The 18895-nt window shown below is 37.1% G+C and overlaps 1 protein-coding gene across 7 annotated transcripts in view; it reads right to left on the bottom strand.

Moving 5' to 3' along the window:
- AOX1 (aldehyde oxidase 1) overlaps positions 1-18895 on the bottom strand; it is a 49501-nt gene that overhangs the window by 19136 nt on the left and 11470 nt on the right. For all 7 annotated transcript variants that reach the window (XM_064717922.1, XM_064717920.1, XM_064717919.1 and 4 more), the window contains 15 exons: positions 17318-17469; positions 16990-17083; positions 16183-16292; positions 15165-15349; positions 13863-14025; positions 12528-12620; positions 10419-10588; positions 9031-9157; positions 8617-8739; positions 7387-7483; positions 6347-6471; positions 4777-4910; positions 3475-3562; positions 1906-1992; positions 238-429 (listed from right to left, as the gene is read on the bottom strand). In XM_064717922.1, the coding sequence (XP_064573992.1) occupies positions 238-429; positions 1906-1992; positions 3475-3562; positions 4777-4910; positions 6347-6471; positions 7387-7483; positions 8617-8739; positions 9031-9157; positions 10419-10588; positions 12528-12620; positions 13863-14025; positions 15165-15349; positions 16183-16292; positions 16990-17083; positions 17318-17469 (1940 nt within the window). The remainder of the gene's footprint in view (positions 1-237; positions 430-1905; positions 1993-3474; positions 3563-4776; positions 4911-6346; positions 6472-7386; positions 7484-8616; positions 8740-9030; positions 9158-10418; positions 10589-12527; positions 12621-13862; positions 14026-15164; positions 15350-16182; positions 16293-16989; positions 17084-17317; positions 17470-18895) is intronic.

Raw genomic sequence — 18895 nt, 5'->3', positions numbered from 1 at the left:
CATCTGGGAGGACTAACAGACAACAACAAGATCACTGTATTTTTTTTAACAATTACCAGTTTGTAAGACCATGCTATAAATTCTACAACCAAACATTGATTAAAAAAAATTAATTTCAGCACAGATTATGTTTGACTTAGAAAAGAGCTGTTCAAACAATTAAACTGATCTAAAGGTTTTTAAATTTCCAATTCCACAGACTTCATTTCAGGAGAGAAGATGCCTTCATTTAGTCACCTTTTCTGGTGATAAGCCAGTTTTATCTGCAACATCTGTTATCCAAGTTTCTGTCACCAGTCCTGACTGAGGAAAGCCAAAGCCTCGGAACGCTACATTTGACGGCAAGTTTGTTTTGCATGCATAAGCGCAGCATCTCAAGTTGGGAATCTTGTATGCATTGTCCATTTTTAATAAGGATACTTCTGCTACCTGAGATAGGGGACAAACAGATGTAGTTTAATGTCAGAACAGTGCTTCTTTCAAACTTACATTTAAATCTTCCTCATCTCTCATATAAAAGAGCTTACCTTGAGACAATTAGCTTTAAAATTAAGTTTCTGGCAATCATTGGTATTAAGAGAACTCATGCATGCATACAGACTTCATTAATACATTTTTCATGCAATATATTAATTTTTGGGGTTTTTTTTGATACAGAACACAGCTGATGTTACTTGTACTTGAATGTTATCAACAGTTAAGGATGTAGCAGATAGGTCATTTTATGATTGATTCTGCTCCTTCTTCAATACCAAAAGTCACACAAACTAAAAATAGACAGCTTAGATTTAAAGCTACTTTTGCTTTAAAAGGAACTGATGAAAGCATTCTGAACTATTCTGAACTATCACATTCTGTGGAAATCCACACTTAAGGTTTAGTTCCACCAGAAACCATAGGTACTGCAGTCTACAGTGTCTTCTGGTCCTTACGTTTTTCATGTAGAGGTTTTACATGACAAACTCAAAACCACATGAGGAGGAAAATGCTATACTAGAGACCTCAAACTAGGCTCTAGGAGTCAGTATTAAAAAAAAAAAAAGAAAGGTTTGATGCCTGATGAAGAAGTCACTGTCTTCTCTTCAGTGTTAGGTAGATTTCTCAGAATAACAAATTCAAGCCTTGGTTATTCCTGCTAGGTCCAGTAGCTTCACTGTATCATTGTAGGACTTCACCTTAAGACAGTTCTGACATGATCTGCATTAATGTACATACTTCTAATAATGGATATTCTTCTAACCTAAGCTATTTTTCAGAACCAGGTTAGGCAGCAATACCACAGGCAGTTTCATGGACACATTTCAGGATGCAGAAAATCCTCACAGGTGGGCAATGACAAGAAGATGAGGGGTAGTACATGAAACATTTCAGTTACAGCTAAATTAGCCTGAACAGACACAAATACCTAGTGATAATATCAAAGCAAGAAACATTTTATGGTTTGCAGACCTGTAAGTGAGGAACTGAGATATACAGCACAATAAATGCTGACCCAGTATAGAAATGTATAGGGATAGCAACAGGATAACTATCACTATGAATTTTCTGAAGGCCAAGAAAGATTTTCCCAGCTCTGAAGATATAAAGCTTTAGGCAGGAACAAATGAAAGCAACTACACATTTTAAAAGGAATACAATGTTAGTTGAGATGTTCATAACAGAAAAGTAAGCCTGAGAAAACATGCATGAAGTGAATGTGTAGGGCAATATAAGAAAGCAGTGAGATGCTCCACTAAATTTAATAAGGAAGGCTTAACCTGCTCAGTGTAAAATCTTCCAAAAACACACAATCCCTATATTAAAATTCTATATGATTAATAATACATGGGCAAAGGAATTTGGCTTCATAATTTTCCAGCTAATGACTCCTCCATGTTGTAAGGTTCGTCACTATAAAATCCTTACCAGGACAGATTCATCGGGGGTACATCCTCCATTAATGTAATATATAGCATCCACAGCTGTGATCCTACCATCATTCATGAAGCCAACCTAGAAGGATCAACAGTTATTTAGAATTCAGCATTCATTTGTTTCCAAAGTGCTTGTGTATTTTGAAAATTAACATAACCCACACATTTAGGGTCATACCACACTATTAATCTCTGGGCAGCATTCTGAAACTACAGAAGGACAAGAGAGAAAGAAAGTACATTTCTAAGATATAGGCGTTCCCTCCTGGCATCTGTGATCTGTATAGGTACAGCACAGAATATACAACATAAGCCCGTTAGGAAAGGAAGGATCTCTCTATTGCCTGAGATGGCTGACAAGAGTGTCACCAAGGAGTGTTTACTGTAGATAAAATCAAATCTCACTTTAATGGTAAGAATAGTGTCTGGCAGAAGGAATATGACATTTATGTTTATTAATGAAGAAATGTTATCTTTATCTCACATCCCTCTTTTCACCTGTTACTACCAACAGTTCCTGAATTCTCCACACGAGCTACAGCTCATTTTCCATTTTAGGGAAGCATCTTATAAAACCTCTCTTACTTTACCTATATAGAATGTCATGCAACTTGCTTAGTATTAGCAGCTAGATTTGCAGCAGCCTTAGGCTGTAAGCTGTGAACTTTCCCCTATGTATATTGAACTGTTAACCCAGTCAAATAAAAGGCGGCCTCAGAGTCAGTTCAAGCTGAAAGATGAGGAAGCTACAATCTCTAGCAAAGGCTACACACTTAGATATAAGAAAAGAAATGGCCCAGCTACAGACAGTGAAAGAAATCCACAAAGAATGCGAAGATCCAGACCCTTAATATTCCTACTGGTCTGTACGGTCAGTGAGGGATGGGGAGCTTAGACTGTAAGGGTATAATTGCCCAGGTATAATCCCATTGTTCAGAGTCACTCTTTAAAGGCATCCAGCTTGAGCTGGAGAGTGTTAACCAAAGGTATTTTTAAAGAGAAATCATTCAGCATATTGATTCAGCAGAAACCTGAATTTAAACCCCGTTATGGTGGCTGGCACACATAATTTATATGACAAGTAGAGAGGGAAAAGAAGGCAGAAATTATCCTAATGAATAATTATAACTGATGACAGTGCAAGGACAGGGAAGAGATTCATTTCCTCCACAGGGTGAGTTTTCTGCATGACACTGTTTCTGTGAAAAATTAGCTGCTTCTTTGTGTGAATCTAACCATATGGAGAGTTTAAAATAAAGTTCTGCAGAACAAGTCTGCTATAGGTTATCTTCCTGTTCCTAGAAAGAAGACAGAGCTCTAAAAGGATTAAGAACACGAAGGAACTAGAAAAAATAATAATACAAAACCCTGAAGAGAAGAGGTAGAAGCAGACAAAGGGGTTGTACAGCAACTATCTCTTGGGTTCCTGGCTTGTAGTTTTGTTTTAAAATTGAATTGGTTATACCAATTTTCATTAACAGAACACATTACCCAGTAACACTGAAATATTATTTGCAGAATGCAGGTGGGTATTTTTTCACTGAATTCTTGTGGCACTCACTTTATATTTAGCCATAAAAGGATGTCGGCCACCCAGGATTACCATATCATCCTCTCTGCTCAGAATAAGACGGACTGCTCTGCTGGTTCTAAATCCAAAAAAGAAAAGTCAAATTGCAATTAAAATAAAGGATGTTATTAATAAGATGGCTATGGCTACTCATCATGTATCCAGATCCAGCCATACATATAAACATGATTTAGATTAAACTCAACTTTAATAAGCCTGAACATATGCCTAACATGATATCCAGATTTCATATTTCTCACATTTACAATCATGTCAGAATTTTTATCTCTTGAAAGCCAACAAGATAACTCAGTGCAAACTACTCCTGAAGAATCTATTTCAGTGTTAAGTGTTTGTCACTTCTTAGCTATTTAGAATCACACTGAAATAGAGTGTCTTGGAATGAAACCAAAGTATCAATAACAATAAAAACAGGAAAAATAGTCTAGAAATGCATATATCATTTAAAATAATTACTTTAGAAAAATGTACATAAAGTTTAAAATAAGGTCCTAAGAATAAAAAAGATACTTTAAACCATAAAAGAAATATTATTTTTAGCATGACCTGTTAATAAAAAACACAGATAATGTGGCCAAAAATAATCAAGAGCAAATTTTATACCAGTGACAGTAGAAGTAATATAAACCTATTGAGCTAACACCTCAGATGACAAGATCATTTTGGCTGACAGGATGTAGCCCAATGTGAATTCTGCAGCAAATCAGTTATGCTTATAAAGGAGCTTTGTATGCCCTGACAGCTAACCCTGCCAAATTTGGAAGATGGGGGGATGGAGCTTTACAGGTTAATGTTCTTAAACTAATTCAAGCAGTATAAGAAAAAGCAAAGTACCTCAGAGATTTAAGCTAATTTTGACTGAAAGATGTTGAGAACTGAGCTAAAACTACTTTTTCTTAAAAGCAGTTCCACTCATGACTCTTCCTTCTGCATTCTGCTGTTTCAACAAAGCTCACAATTGGAGGGTTAGTGTCATATTTTACTGTATGCAGGAAGTCCCAGTAGGTAGGGACTGGTCCTTTTGAGTATTTCTAGCTCATACTAGTATCATCTTCTTGCAGCCCATTAATTTAGTTGAGGCTAGAGCTGCTTAACGTAAGTAATCCAAGAAAACAAAACAAAGAAACGTACTGAACAGTCTTGCAAAGTGTGAAGTCAGGATTGTATGACATTTTGACTAGCAGCTTTGGAAAAGAGAAATCATTTTAGCCAAAATGGAAACTTTGTTTGCTTAACTTGTTTCATATCTCAAAACACACATACTGCACTTACTTGTTTGCTGCCACTGCAGCAACTGATGCCAGTAAGCCAGTTCTCACGATTTTCCCACCAAAAGCTCCACCAACTCGTTTAACATGGCACATGATCCTGTTGGCTGGAACACCTAAACTCGCAGCTACCATCTCCTGTAAAACAAGTTTTAATATTTTATGCCAACCCAAACAAAGTCCAAAAGCTAGATTCTGAAATAGAAACCTTTTCTAGAAAAGGGTTCCACGGATATTTCTATTCTTCTATCAGATGAATTTAACTTTTCCTTTACCCTAGGTTAAAAAGCAAAGAAAGAATAACAACAAACTCTCAACAGTGCTCACATTTCAAATCTTTACCATGCAGACTGAAAAAACCACTGGCCAATGTGAAGAATAATAACCTTGAATTACATTATCTAAATAGTAGGAAGCTTTGGGTATAATAAAAATGGATTAGTAAACAGTTTATATTATTTTTATTACTAAGGTAGTACCTTATTCTTATTTAAAATAAAACTATTTGTTTCTTAATTATCTAAGGTATTGCTAGTGTCAGGAATGTTTTTGGTTGAAATAATTTTCTCAGACACAGAGTTCTTCATACTACTTGGCTGTTGGCATTATAATAGTAACGGAAATTATAAAAGGAGCAGAACTGGGCTTTGAACACAACATGCCAGTGTTGAGTCTGAAATACCAGCAGTTTCATGCACTATGGCCATTGCTCTGCAGACCACAAGCTATGGCAGCTTTGTTTTGTCATTTACCATCATGACAGTGTCTAGAGGGCTAGAACACCTCTGCTATGAAGACTGAGAGACTTGGAGTTGTTCAGCCAGGAGAAGACAGCTCCAGGGAGACTTTACTGTGGGCCTTTCAAATTATAAAGGGGATTTCACAAGAAACAGAGGAGGACTTTTTAGCAAAGCTTGTACTGACAAGACGAAGGGCTATGCTTTTAAACTAAAAGAGGGCTGGTTTAGACTGAACAAGAGAAATAAATCTTTTACAATGAGGGTGGTAAGGCATGGGAACAGGTTGCTCAGAGAACCTGTGGACACCCCATCACTGGGAGTGTTCAAGGGTGTGTTGGATGAGACTTTGAGAAATTTGATGCAGAGAAAGACAGCCCTGTCCATGGCAGGAGTCTTAAATTAAACAGTCTTTAAAGGTTCCTTGAAACCCAAACCAATCTGTGATTAGGAGACTGCTGCATGGAGTAGCAGTCTCACCTACAGCTGTTAGACTTGATCAGATCCTCAGTACGTTCTGACTCTGTAGAGAACTAATTGCTCCTCACTCCAGTGGAAAACTGAGATGGAGGAGCCTCAGCACTCCACAGGGAGTTATGCATGCCTACTATAGTGGAAGTATGAAGTACTTTGTTCAAAAGGAAAGGAGAGACTTATCCTGGCAGTGGAGTGCTCAGTGTTTATCAGAATACAGCAGCACTACAAAGCAGCTGTTATTGGACCTCTAGATGGCAACTTCATGTTTCTATGGCTTCTGTTCCTACAGATTTGTAACAAAACTTTAAAAGCTCTATTGTCACAAGTCCACACACTTTCTCTGAGAATGCTCTGCATTACCTGAATAACTGCTGGATGCTGTGCTGACACATACAAATCCATTTCTTTATCCTCTCCTTTTGGAACAACAAGCATACTCTGAGTCTCCATGTAAAAGTGTTTCTGTCCCCCAATGCAAATCTCCCCTGATTCAACGAGAAAAATACAAGTATTACTGAGGGAAAAGGACAGAAGAAATCAACCAGAGAAGAACTAACAGCCCACCATGATGTAAATGATGGTAATCAGTTTCAAATCCTCTGATACTTCTTGTGTGAAAGAGCAACATCTAAAATAAAAACACAAATTAAAATCCTTGTAATATTAAATTGGCCTTGTTCCAGCAGCATCACCAGAACTGGATTAAAGCAGAACACTATTGCCCACAAGTGGTGACAACAATCAGTAAAGCCTAGATAAGTTAAACAAAGCATGCACATACTGCACCAGGTCAAGAAGAGGGCCACCAAGATCATCAGGGGGCTGAATCACAGGATGTACGAGAAGAGGTTGAGAGAACTGGATTTATTAATTCATAAGAAGAAAAGGTTTAAGAAGAGATCTGTCTACAACTACCTAATGGAAGGGTATAGACAAGAGCAAGCCAGACTGTTCTCAGAGATGCCCAATGGAAAGTGAAGAGGCAATGAACACAAGAAATTCCAGCTAGAGATGAGAAAAATCAAAATCAGCATGAAAGCAGTGAAACACTGGAACAGGTTTCTATGCAACATGCTATAGATGTTGCATAATCTCCATATTTGGAGATATTAAAGACATGACTGGACATAGCCTGTGACAACCTGCTCTAACCAGACCTACTTAAGGTAGGAGGTTGGACTAAGACTCCCTCCCAACCTAATTATTCTGTAACTTTTTCCAAGAACAGGGGATGCAAAAAACTTGAATGTAGCAGCAGAACAACAATACACAAGATTTAGCCATTTTCTCAGGCCTAATGACTATATGGAAAAAAGGTAGAGCTGAGACTTGAAGAGCAGACAGCCAAACCCAAATACTGACAGCCAAAATTTTCTCATCAAATGTATTCTACAGTTTACCTTCAATTATATTATCAACAGTTTCAAATGCTTCATCAACATTTCCTTGTTCTAATTTTCTTTTTGGCTCAAAGAATGAGTTGTGTTTTATAGCTTCCTGTAATGGAGAAAAAGAGAAATGGGGTGTTTAAGTATTTCTAAGATTCCCAGCAGCCCTTTAGTCTCAGGACCAACACCACTGCGTTCAGAGACTGGAACCACCAGCTACCTAAATCAATGAACAGCTGTATTCCATCACTTTACTGCCATTGTTGAGTTTGTTATTCAATACCGGCCATCCTTTGCTGTTGCATCCTGTGTAACTGATGACAGCAGTTTCTGAAGGAAATGCATTCAGTTTATTTCACCTGCTTTTCCCAGTCATACACCCAGGAAGTGACCAAGACAACACAGAGTAAGTATGCAACAGCATCATCCAAAGTGTGATGCCAGTAAGAGGGGAAGAAATCACAAGGACTAAGTAAAGGTGGAATCTATTTATAAATTAGCATTTGCTTTATTTCTAATGAGATTTCATTGGATTTTCAATTCTAATGAAATGTTACAAAATTTGTCAGCTTTTATCTATTTTTTTATCAGAAAGATTGTTCCATTAGACCACACACACATTAAAACAAGCTGTAAAGTTGTTTAATGCTGAACTAATGCCTATTCCCTGTAAGTTCTTTGTCCCTTACTTCTATTCTCTTTAATCCAGGGTAAGTCCATATGTGACTCTCACATTACACTTCTAAAATATTCATCCCTAACACCTTTCTTTCATTTTCCCCCAACAACTCCTACGTCTCCAGCCTAGCTTTCAAGCTAGACAACAGATAAAAATGCTAGAGATAATCAGGAGCTAACTGTTAGCCACTATACACATGCTGACTTACCGACTGGTAGCTACCAGAAAATTAGAAACCAGCATGCTCATTGCCTTTTCCTCACTGGGAACATTAGGACAGTCCTTTTTTTTTGCATGCTAATTTTTTTTTTTGCATTCTAATGTTTATTACTGTAAAACTTGTCAAACCTTCATACTTTCAAAACTGTTGCCTATCATAAGTGGTCAAAATTAGACAAAAGGTTAAACATTTATTTATAGGGAGATACTCATACTGCTTAAGTGGATGTTCAAATTCATCTTGTTTCCTTAAAAATCATATTTTAAAAGCAACTAAAGAGTACAAACTGCTTCCATTCATTAAATAGGTAAAACAATAAAAAAGCAGAAGAAATTATTAGTACCTCAATTGTTAAAATTACTGGTTCCAGCATTTCATACTCTATCTTCACTTTTGCAGCTGCTTGTTTGGCATGAACATCTGAATCTGCGACCACGGCACAGACAATCTGACCCACGCAAATCACCTGCAGAATACACATCAGTACTGGAACAGTGGATTCAAACAATTGCCACATGTGTTACTGATATTCTTATTTTACATTACCATCACTTATGTTTCCTGTTTAAAAGTTTTCTTTGAGTTAAGAACTTTTGTATTTTTACATCATCCATGAAGCTAACAAATTATAAAAATACCACTATAACTACAGAAGCAAGGAAAATACACTGTTCAGAAATGGATATTAGGACAATAAAAGGCTGGGGAAAAAAGCTAAAAATTAAGAAAATCAGTTGCAAAAAGATTGTATTTATACCTCATTTTTTGCAAATATAATCTCTGGATCATCAGAAAAATGAAACTCATTTGCAGCTGGCACATCATGAGCTGTTATGACATCAAACACACCTGCTCCTTTTAGGGCCTCTGAGGTATCTATAGATCTGATTGGGATATGGGAAGAGAGAAGAGTAATTCATTAATTATGCAAACTGATCACAGAAGAAGGGAACACAATACAGAGGTATATTTCTTGTTCTACCAAGATTTGCTCATAGGCTCACACACATATTTTCTTCCTGTCTCTGGCATGTGGAGAAGTACAGATAAAAGACAAATTAAGATTCTACTAATCCGCTTCATTTATAAAAGATCATTTAGATACAACAGGGAAATCATTGGTCCATTAGGTTGCCTGAATTGCATTGGTTTAATAAAAACTCACTGCACAATTACAATGTTACAACAGCAACTTTCTAAGACCTGACAGCCTACACACATATTGCAAGATACAATTACTCATCTGCAGATGGAAGATTCATGTAGAGAGATATAAAAGTTACAAAACCAGTATAAATGGGGAAGGAATGGAAATGTCTAGGTGTAGAAGGATCAGAAGGAACAGCAGAAGGTCTACAAGAACAGCATGTTTTGATAGCATCTACTTCAGCAGGTCATCAGATCCCTGCACATGTACAGGCATCTTCTCTGGACACCCACATCAGAGACAAAGGAGACTGACTACATCCTATTGACTTGCAGAGATGGGGGTGATGTCACCTCTGTGATGAGACCAAAAAGAGGGCTGCCAAATCCAGCAATGACCTAAGAATAAGCCAGGAAACATGACAAGGACTCAATAGCCAGAAGCCCCAGTCCTATCTGTCATGACAGATCACTTGGTCATGTCTTGGTGCCTGAATGTTGAACAAACTGCTAGGATAGGTGTATCTTGGCAGCATAAAAGCATACACTGAAACAGTTTTCTTACAAAATAAAATCCTCTTCTCCACCCTTTTTTCCTAAAAACCTCATATGAGCTTTGCCACCTTGTTGCTGCAATGTTGCCACACTATTTCCTACATTTTGAACAATTTTCTTCTTTCATCATAGAATTAAGGTTTAAAAGCGGTATTGGTAAAACTGAATCTTCAAGTCCATTTGCACTGCATAGCTGAGGTAGCCAGGCTAGCTCTGGGCTGGTTTATGGACCACAAACAGTTCACCCTTACTGGTAGAGTAAAATGGGGTGAGACACTTAAATCCTAACAAACCTTTCTACTAGTGCAACAATAATGCTTCCAGCATGGATTTGCGTGCAGGTATCAGGTATGCTGTTCTGTACACAAATAACTCATCAGTTTCTAAAAATCTCAGACAGCAATTCATGATAACAATTTCTTCAGGTCCACTTTGAACACTTACACAATCTTTGCATGGGCTCTGGAACTAGTGACAGGAGCCAGGAAAAGCTCCCCATCCACAGAAGGAAGGTCATCAATGTAGACTGCTTCACCAGTGGCATGCTTTATCCCAGACTGGTGCATAATGGGCCGTCCTACAGGGTCCTGGGGACACTGGCTTGGATCGACATCCTGAACAGTCAGAAACACACACCCAGCACCCCCAGGTAAAAAAAGAACAGTCCTGTTACTCTTACAGTGTTCAGAAAATCAGATGAATGAACAACTGCTCATACAATCATCTTCTGGTTCAATATTGAAAGAGATGTGGCTGCAGGAGGTGACTGCAACTCCTGGGGATTTCATTCTCCTCTTTTCTTCTCTTATGGAACCTTCAGAGAGTCCCACACAGGGTTGTTTATTTGGATTTTTTTCCTTAATTATTTACATCAAAGTGACAAACCCAGCACTTTTTCAAAAGACATTTTCCTCCCTTACTGAATAGTGTAATGAAGCTTTGATAATTTTCTGAATTATTCTCACAAGATTCTGCTCTGAACGTTACCAGTGTCAGGTGGTTTACTATGAGCTATATGCAATGGTTTTTAAGATTTGGCTTCCTCACTGAAAGAGTGCAACTGATCACATAAATCAGTGAGAAAATACGGCCTAAATATTTTCTCCTGAATTATTTCCTTGCACCTGTGTATGAATTTAGTGTCTTATTAATCTTACTTTGCTATTTTTAAAATTAATACAGCATTTCCAGTTAAATCTGCCACGTGAACTAATGTTGCAAACTTCCAGAACACCTTTCCAATTTTTGTGTCAGCATTCATGCTAACTTTTTCCTTTTCTACATTTAGAATTAGTTAATTACTTATGACTTAAAATGTTTTTACTTCTAAAGCTTCTAGCACACACGTGTTCAGGCTACACACTTCTGCTTCCTGCACTTTCTGGCACACGGTCTGCTATTGGCACAAAGTCAAGAACAACCAATCTTCGCTTGACTGCCTGAAGTTCCTCAAATGGATGTCTCAGCCAAACCACTTCAACATTTCCACCACAGAATGACAACAAATTTGGATTTCAGGATAAGCATTCTTTTTATTCATCTTAATAATGTCCAAATGAAGGAGCGCAGACAAAAAATATGGCCTTACAAAATCTAAATAGAAATTTAAAGTGGAAAAACTCAGATTTTCTGGGTTTCTAAATTTCTATTGCTCAGTGCCAAATGATCTGAGTAACAAATTGTTTCAATTTCTGATGTTCAGTCACTTTATTAGAGATGGGAAATAAACTGGGGAAAAGTCACAGAAATAGTCCCCTTGATCCTGGCTTCTCTAACTGCTTCTTGCCCTTGTATTTTTAAAAATAATAACTCTGAAGGAAATTTAATGTAACAATTTGAAAAAATATGAAGAATTTAAAGCAAGTGCTTATCTAGGGAATATCTAAAAATTAAAAGAAAAACAAGTATTAACCTATATTTCATTTGAATTTTTCTTTAGGTTTCCAAAAGCTGGTATTTTAACTTGTGTACTGAGGGTGTCAAAATATTAAAAATCCTTGCAGGTGTTTCCACCATGAACTATTTATACAGTGAGCTCAGAAAATACCAAATGTGTTCTTTGCTGCTCTCTACTGTTGATTTAGGACAACATGCTTGTGCTAATTGAGCACACAATCATCACACACCATCTTGATTCCTAAACCTACAGTAAGACCTAAGAGCCCCTGAGGATCTTGAGACAACAATACTATAGCTATGCTACAGTGTATACATATACTATACCTGGGCTTTCCAATCTTTTTTGTTTTTAAAATTTCTCTCTAACTGGTTTGCACACTGCAATAAACCAATTTTAAGCAGTCTGACAATGGAGTCTGCTTAGCATATTTATCTTCAAAGCACTGTCCAGAAGAAGTGAGTATACCCCAGAATCTATTTTTACAAACAAGGCTTCTCCAAATGAGATACAGTTAAAATCAACCACTAAAAGCATATTGCTTCCAGTCCTTTGGAAAATCTGAACCTGACCTTCACACCATAGCTCATGTTTAAACTGTGACTTTTTACCTAGTCTTATAAAGCACAAAACAATGTCAGAATGAAATCACTTGCCTGATATATTTGGATACTCTGGGGCATTCTGGTTTTGAAATCTTGTAGGACACTCCCATATTCCACAGGTATGCCTGGATAATGGCAAGGATCCTGAAAAGGAAGTGAATTACTACTAAAACTCACACTTTGAACATTACGACTAGAAAAGCCAACAATCAAAATCAAGCACAAAATCTTTATACAGGAAATGCTTTCCAGGCTCAAACTAGAAAGGCCTAAAACAACAATCTGAAAACAATGTAGAGGTTTTAGGTGTCACTAAATAATATTTAAAAATATATTAGATTCAACAAATATACTTTTAAAGTAAGTAACAAATAGGGACAGACAGAAGAGCTTTGTTTTGAGGTCTGATCAAAAGTGGCTCAGAATCACTCCTGCTACTCAACAATTACCTATAATGTTGATTTAGAGGAAAGAGCTCAAGGTAACAGAAGAAAAGTGTTAAAGGGATATTTTTCTCTACAAGAACATATTTAAGACAAAAATAAAAAAAGTAAATTACCCTAGAACGTCTTGGCAAGTGAAACTTTAGTGTCCTCATCTCCCAGTCAACAGCTCATACAAGAAGGAGGGTTGGTTTAGTATCTACAGCTTTTTTCCAAAGCCTTTATTTCTATTTCATCTATTTCTGTTTTGAACTACAGAGTAAGATCTTTTGTATATTGCCTTTGGGTCTGGGAGCTTGCTCCTGGTATGTTGTTGTATTAATATTGCTCAAATGTCTTTTAAAGCCTGATGTCCAAGGTAAAGATATCTGAGCATCTAAAAGTTAAATGGGCATCTCTCCATCAGCCTCTTTGGGAGTTGAACACTTAGGTTATCGAGTAGCTCCAAACACCAAAGACAATGATTTAGCACACTGCACAAACTGCAAGCACTAACATATAGCAAGAACACCCCTTTTATTTGCTTGCACAAGAGCAGACATGGGGAACACCTGGTTTGCTCAGCCTGGAGGAGAGTCAAGGGAGACCTCACTGAGGTCTTCAACATCCTCACAAGGGAAAGTGGGGAGACAGGTATCAGCCTCTTCACCCTGCTGCCCACTGAGAGCACTGGAGGAAACGGCATGAAGTCGGGAGGGGAGAGCTTTAGGTTGCACATCAGGAAGAGATTTTTCACCCGGAGAGTGTTTGAGCACTGGAACAGGCTCCCCAGAGCAGTGGTCACAGCTCCTAGCCTGACTTCAAAAAGCATTTAGACAATGCTATCAGGCACATGGTGATGTGTGTGTCCTGTGGTGTCCTGTGCAGGGCCAGGAGTGGGACTCCATGGTCCTGATGGTCTCCTGTAACTCAGTACATTCCATGATTTTATGAGCTAATTTACCATTGTCTTCAATGACTGCGATACTTCCAGGAAAAATCTGTAGAAGAAACTGACCATCAAAGTTTTCTTATAGTCTACATTTTCATCACCAGCTGAGCCTGGAAGAGCAATTTCTTTAAGGACAAGTCTGCATGCTTCATCCAACATTTGTTCATTCCAGTGTCTGTCAGGAAGAATAATAGATACAATCAGACCAGGACTAATAAAAAAATAAATACCAATTGCAGTAATTTATGTGTACCATTGACCACAGACATAATCCTGCTCACAATTAAGCCAAAATATTGATTCTAATAACATCTGCAATATTTAAAATGGTGTAGATCAATGTTGCTCACAGAGCTGAACTCCCATAAGCAAACTGAATTAAGTGCTATGCCAGCATTTTTAAATAAACAAATACATAAATAAACCCTATTACAGCTTTAAAGCTGCTTTAGCAGTCTTACTGATTCTCACCATATTGCAGATACTATCCCATATTTGAAAAAAAGTAGATATAGATGCAAAATGTAGATACTTTCAAGGGATCTAATTAGCTGCTATATTTTCTGAAAGCACTCTCTTCTTAAGTAACTCAACACCGTTAATTCTGTATAGTTACACAGCTACAGATACCAAAATATTAAGTCTGTTAGACTAAATTTAACAATGTTAAGCATCAAAAAATAGTGAATACTTCAACTAAAGAAACAGTTGCATATTAAACAGCAACAAAAGGCTACAGGGGCTTCATTTAGTGTTATTTTTATGCTGCTTGAATTTGCAATTTTTTTCCTCCAAATATTTGAAAAGTGCAGCAAAGTGAAAGGGAAAGTCAGGGACTAATTCCAGAGATTATTGGGACCTTGCAGATGAAGATATATTGAAAAGGTGAAGATTTGACTTGTGCTTCTAACTTTATTTGGCACATCTAATGTTCTCAAACTTGGTATTTTTAGAGACAAACTGAAGGACTCAAGAACACTGATGAGAGGATTATCAAATGTATGGGGTACAGAGTAATTTACCCATCCTTGGGTTTAGGTGCACAACTGACTGATGTATACCTCACCCACTTATCTCACAGGCCATCTCTCATCTCTCTGCATAATTCACACTGGAGTTGCACTTCATGTGCAAACTCCAAAATGTAACAATCCTGAAAAGTCATCATTAAGGCTTGATCATTCACTTGAACATACAAGGCATCAGTCAGGCAAATGAAATCTTTCTGTACTTTCATGTCACAAGGAACATGAACCTGAGCTCTCAAAGTCCCTTTGCTCAGAGACACACAAGACAAAAAAATTTTACCTTTACCTTCCAGTAAGTGTCCAACAGGTTTGTTTTGCACAGACTGTTGTTGAGACAGCACCTCCATAGAAAATGCTTAGATCCTTTATAACGTCTGTACCTTCTTCAAAAAGGACCCTCATCCCAGCATTGGTTATCGGAAGAGCATTTTCCCGTCTTGGCGCTTGTCGAAATGCAGAGATGTACTCCCCCTGAGCAAGAGTACAGAAATGCAGACATGTAAGTAGATTTTGTTATTGTGCTATGAGAAGCAAGAGAATAGAAAATGAAGAGCACAAATTCAACTTCCTGAGTATTTAAGACCATGCACTTTCTTCTCTTGACCTTTCAGTTGATTTAGCATCTTTGATTTTCTAGCAGCTCATACAGAATCCTCCATCACCTACACTGTTCAGATGACCTAGATTTTTCATGGTAGATAACAGAAAGACAGGGATTTTGTGGAGCTGTATTTATAACAAGACCATAAGTTTAGAGGCTTCAAGGTATTGCCAAACTTCAGTATTCATATAAGATAACCCATAATTCTCTTCTAAGATCCCATATCCACTCTTGCAAACCCAGTATCAGTTAAAGACTATTATTCAGTTTAGCAACATCTGTGGAACCACCTTATGCACATATCCAATCTTATCCCATTTTAAAGAAAAATCCTCAGGAGATGACAATGCTTTGCCAATTTGATGCCAGTCATATCACAGGTGAGCAGCCTGCTTTGGTGAGCACAATGGCAACTTGTCCAAGACCCCTTTCCACAGGGGATCTAGACAATTGCTATTTCCCTCATCGTTCTAGGGCAAACTTTATTCCGAATATTACTCTTTATGTAGCATTGCCAGCTACCTGCTGAGTTGTGTTTTTTGGCTGAAACTGGGAGATAGTATGGCACTGAAATGAATAAATGTATGGAATTCAGAAAGCGAGCAGTAACAGTGCTAGTTCAAACAGATTATGGCCCTTCTTGCTCTTTATTTCATAGTCTTTAATTCTGCATAAAGCAAATCTAAATAAACGAATAACTTACCTTCCTAGAATAGGGAATATGGATAGAGACTAAGATCTCTTCTGGTGTAATGGTATTGTTACCAACTCCATCTGCAAAAATATCACTCACAGCAATCTGTCGCCTTTGTCCTAAAAAAAAAACCAAAAAGCTCAAATCCAGAAAATTCCCTACAATTGTGCAATTAACACAATATCAACAGTATTTTAACTGGCAAGAAATACCTGCTGCCTTCCTGAATAAATAACCACTACAGAGCTTACATAAAAACCTATCAGTGATATTTCCATAAATTCAAATGGTTGCTCCATCTTCCATGACATTGTAATACCAGATTCCTAAAAAAAGTATTCAGAGGTCAATCTCCATTCTATAATCCTCCCTTCCAATACTGCCATGATGATTCCACCCTCAACCCTATCAACTTATTCCAGATCTCTGCAGCTGCTGTCATAACTACCTTTCAGTCTAAAACATACAAAATGAGGAAGCAAACCGAGTGGTAAAGAACTGCTGCAAAAGTAGAATGTTATTAGGAGGGTGGGGCTTTTGTTGTTTAGGTTTTGAGTTCATTTCTTCTTTTCTTTGTTTGCTTTTCCCCTGAGATTCTGAGCATTTCCAGGAGTCCAGAAAGAAATAAATGCTATTGCTCTTTCCTTTCTCTTTTTGATATTTTATTCTGATAGTGAACATATTTGTTATTCTGTGATGGGTATTATGAAAGTTAAAATTCTCAGAAGGGAAGATGAAAAACTTCTGCAAGGAACATAAATCTCTAAGAGCCCTTTGAACATTTATATGCTACAGAGACAGGCTATCTCCTCCTACCTTTTGAAGCCAGATTGAGCATGCAGTTGCTGGCTGCCAGAACAGGATTCAAGTCTGAAGTTGATTTTCTACTTATTATGTTTCCACCAAACGACTTCAAAAAATAAAGAAGTTTATGTTACTTTTCTCTGTAATCATCATATTAAGTGACAATATGAGATGCAAATTATATGTACATTTATACGTATTGAAAGCTACAAGAAGAGGTATTGATAGAAAATTCATGGCAAAATCAAAATTAAAAATGCAAGTTCTACATGTGGTCAGGACCAATTACACATTTGTTACAACTTTTTCAAATAGTAATTGCAAGTAATTCCCAACATACAGCAACATTTCTTATCTGTTCTCCGCCCAGAGTTCTCAATTGCTGCAAGACAGCACAGAAAACCCTTGTCTTCTCTTCAGGGAACTTGGCAATTGCATTTGTCAAGATGTCTTTCACTAGAGAGAGGCTGCAGGCAGCTCCCAGAGTTAATCCTGTAACCAAAAGATTATGAAAGTGTAACGTGTGCATTGCTTTATTGCCTGGGTTTTAAAGTGTCTTCAGACCGTAGAGTTATGACAGCTCATGGGAGCTAAGGCAGATAAAAGGAGAGGAGCCTTTGCATTTTAAAGGAACTGGAACCTTTATTTCAGGAGACTGAGGGTAAAATTCCTAGAAATTATGAAATAGAACTAATACCTCACCTCCTCTGCTGAAAGGGAAATCCCTTCTGTCTTCCAGCTGCACATCCCAACTGCTTCCCTTACACCTTGCTCTGACTGAGTAAACATTTAGGAGACATCACACAAAGGTGAGTCAGCTTCAAAATGCTTTCAATAGACTTCCTATTCCAAAGCATGACTTCCATCCTAATTTCATCTTGCTTTGCATATGTACATGCTAGTTATTCTTCTAAGGTCAGGGTAGGTAGCATTGGCAGCAAAAACCCAAATAGTCCTAACAATGAAGACAGTATCATTTTTCCCACTAGAAAGAGAACTCATATGCATTTACTTCAGAAGCTTTTTTTTGTAAGATTATACTTCTGATTTTTTTGTAAATGGTACACAGTTCCCTTCTATTAAAAATAATTATTTACATAATAAATGAATGTTTTCAATGAATACAGGGATTCAATTAAATGTATAAATGAAAACAGAAATAAATTTAATGCATTTTAATTAAGCAAAGCAATATTACATTTTGTGTATTTAAAAGAAAAATTTAATCAAAACATATTTTGCATTTAAATCTGATTAAAGAGAGGAAATACTATTTTTGGCTGGCAAACTAAACTGCATATCTCTTGCTTTAGGACTAGTAAGTCTCACCTTCAAATACCTAGGTTTTATTTACACACTTTAAAGAAGGAGTAAGAATTCTCCCAGCTTCTTTTCAATTCCTAGCTACTTTTCAGTGAAGAATAAACTAATCTTTGAATAGAACTGGATGGCTGACTAGAAATAAAATAGATATTCTAAATGCAATGACAGAACTGTTAAACACAGCTTATCACTTGAGAAAAAAGTGGCTTTCAGGCATATAGCAAGTAATTAATCAGATATGACTTTCCTGAAAAATTTGGCTATAAGCTAGTACAAGGTAATTTTTAATCAATTACTTCAGACTATTATACTAAGTTGAGACCTGTTCTGGTTGTAGTTCTAATCCACCAGAAATTATTTAAAACCCAAAACCTAGTCTAACTAAAAAAACCTCCATGCTTAGTATAAACATTTAAGTTGAGGTACAACATTTTTAATCTATTATAATTAATGCTGTTATGATTGAGAACAAGATTAGTCAATGCATATCAGTGACGCCAGTTTAATCACAGCCTTTTTTCTAATGTAACCAAGCATGCCACATGCTAACTCTCCCTGTGGCTCTGTAAGGATCTCTCTGCTATTCAGCAGTCAC

Source organism: Zonotrichia leucophrys, chromosome 7, assembly GCF_028769735.1.
Source record: "Zonotrichia leucophrys gambelii isolate GWCS_2022_RI chromosome 7, RI_Zleu_2.0, whole genome shotgun sequence".
Lineage (NCBI taxonomy): Eukaryota > Metazoa > Chordata > Aves > Passeriformes > Passerellidae > Zonotrichia > Zonotrichia leucophrys.
This window is presented reverse-complemented; position numbering and strand designations above follow the sequence as displayed.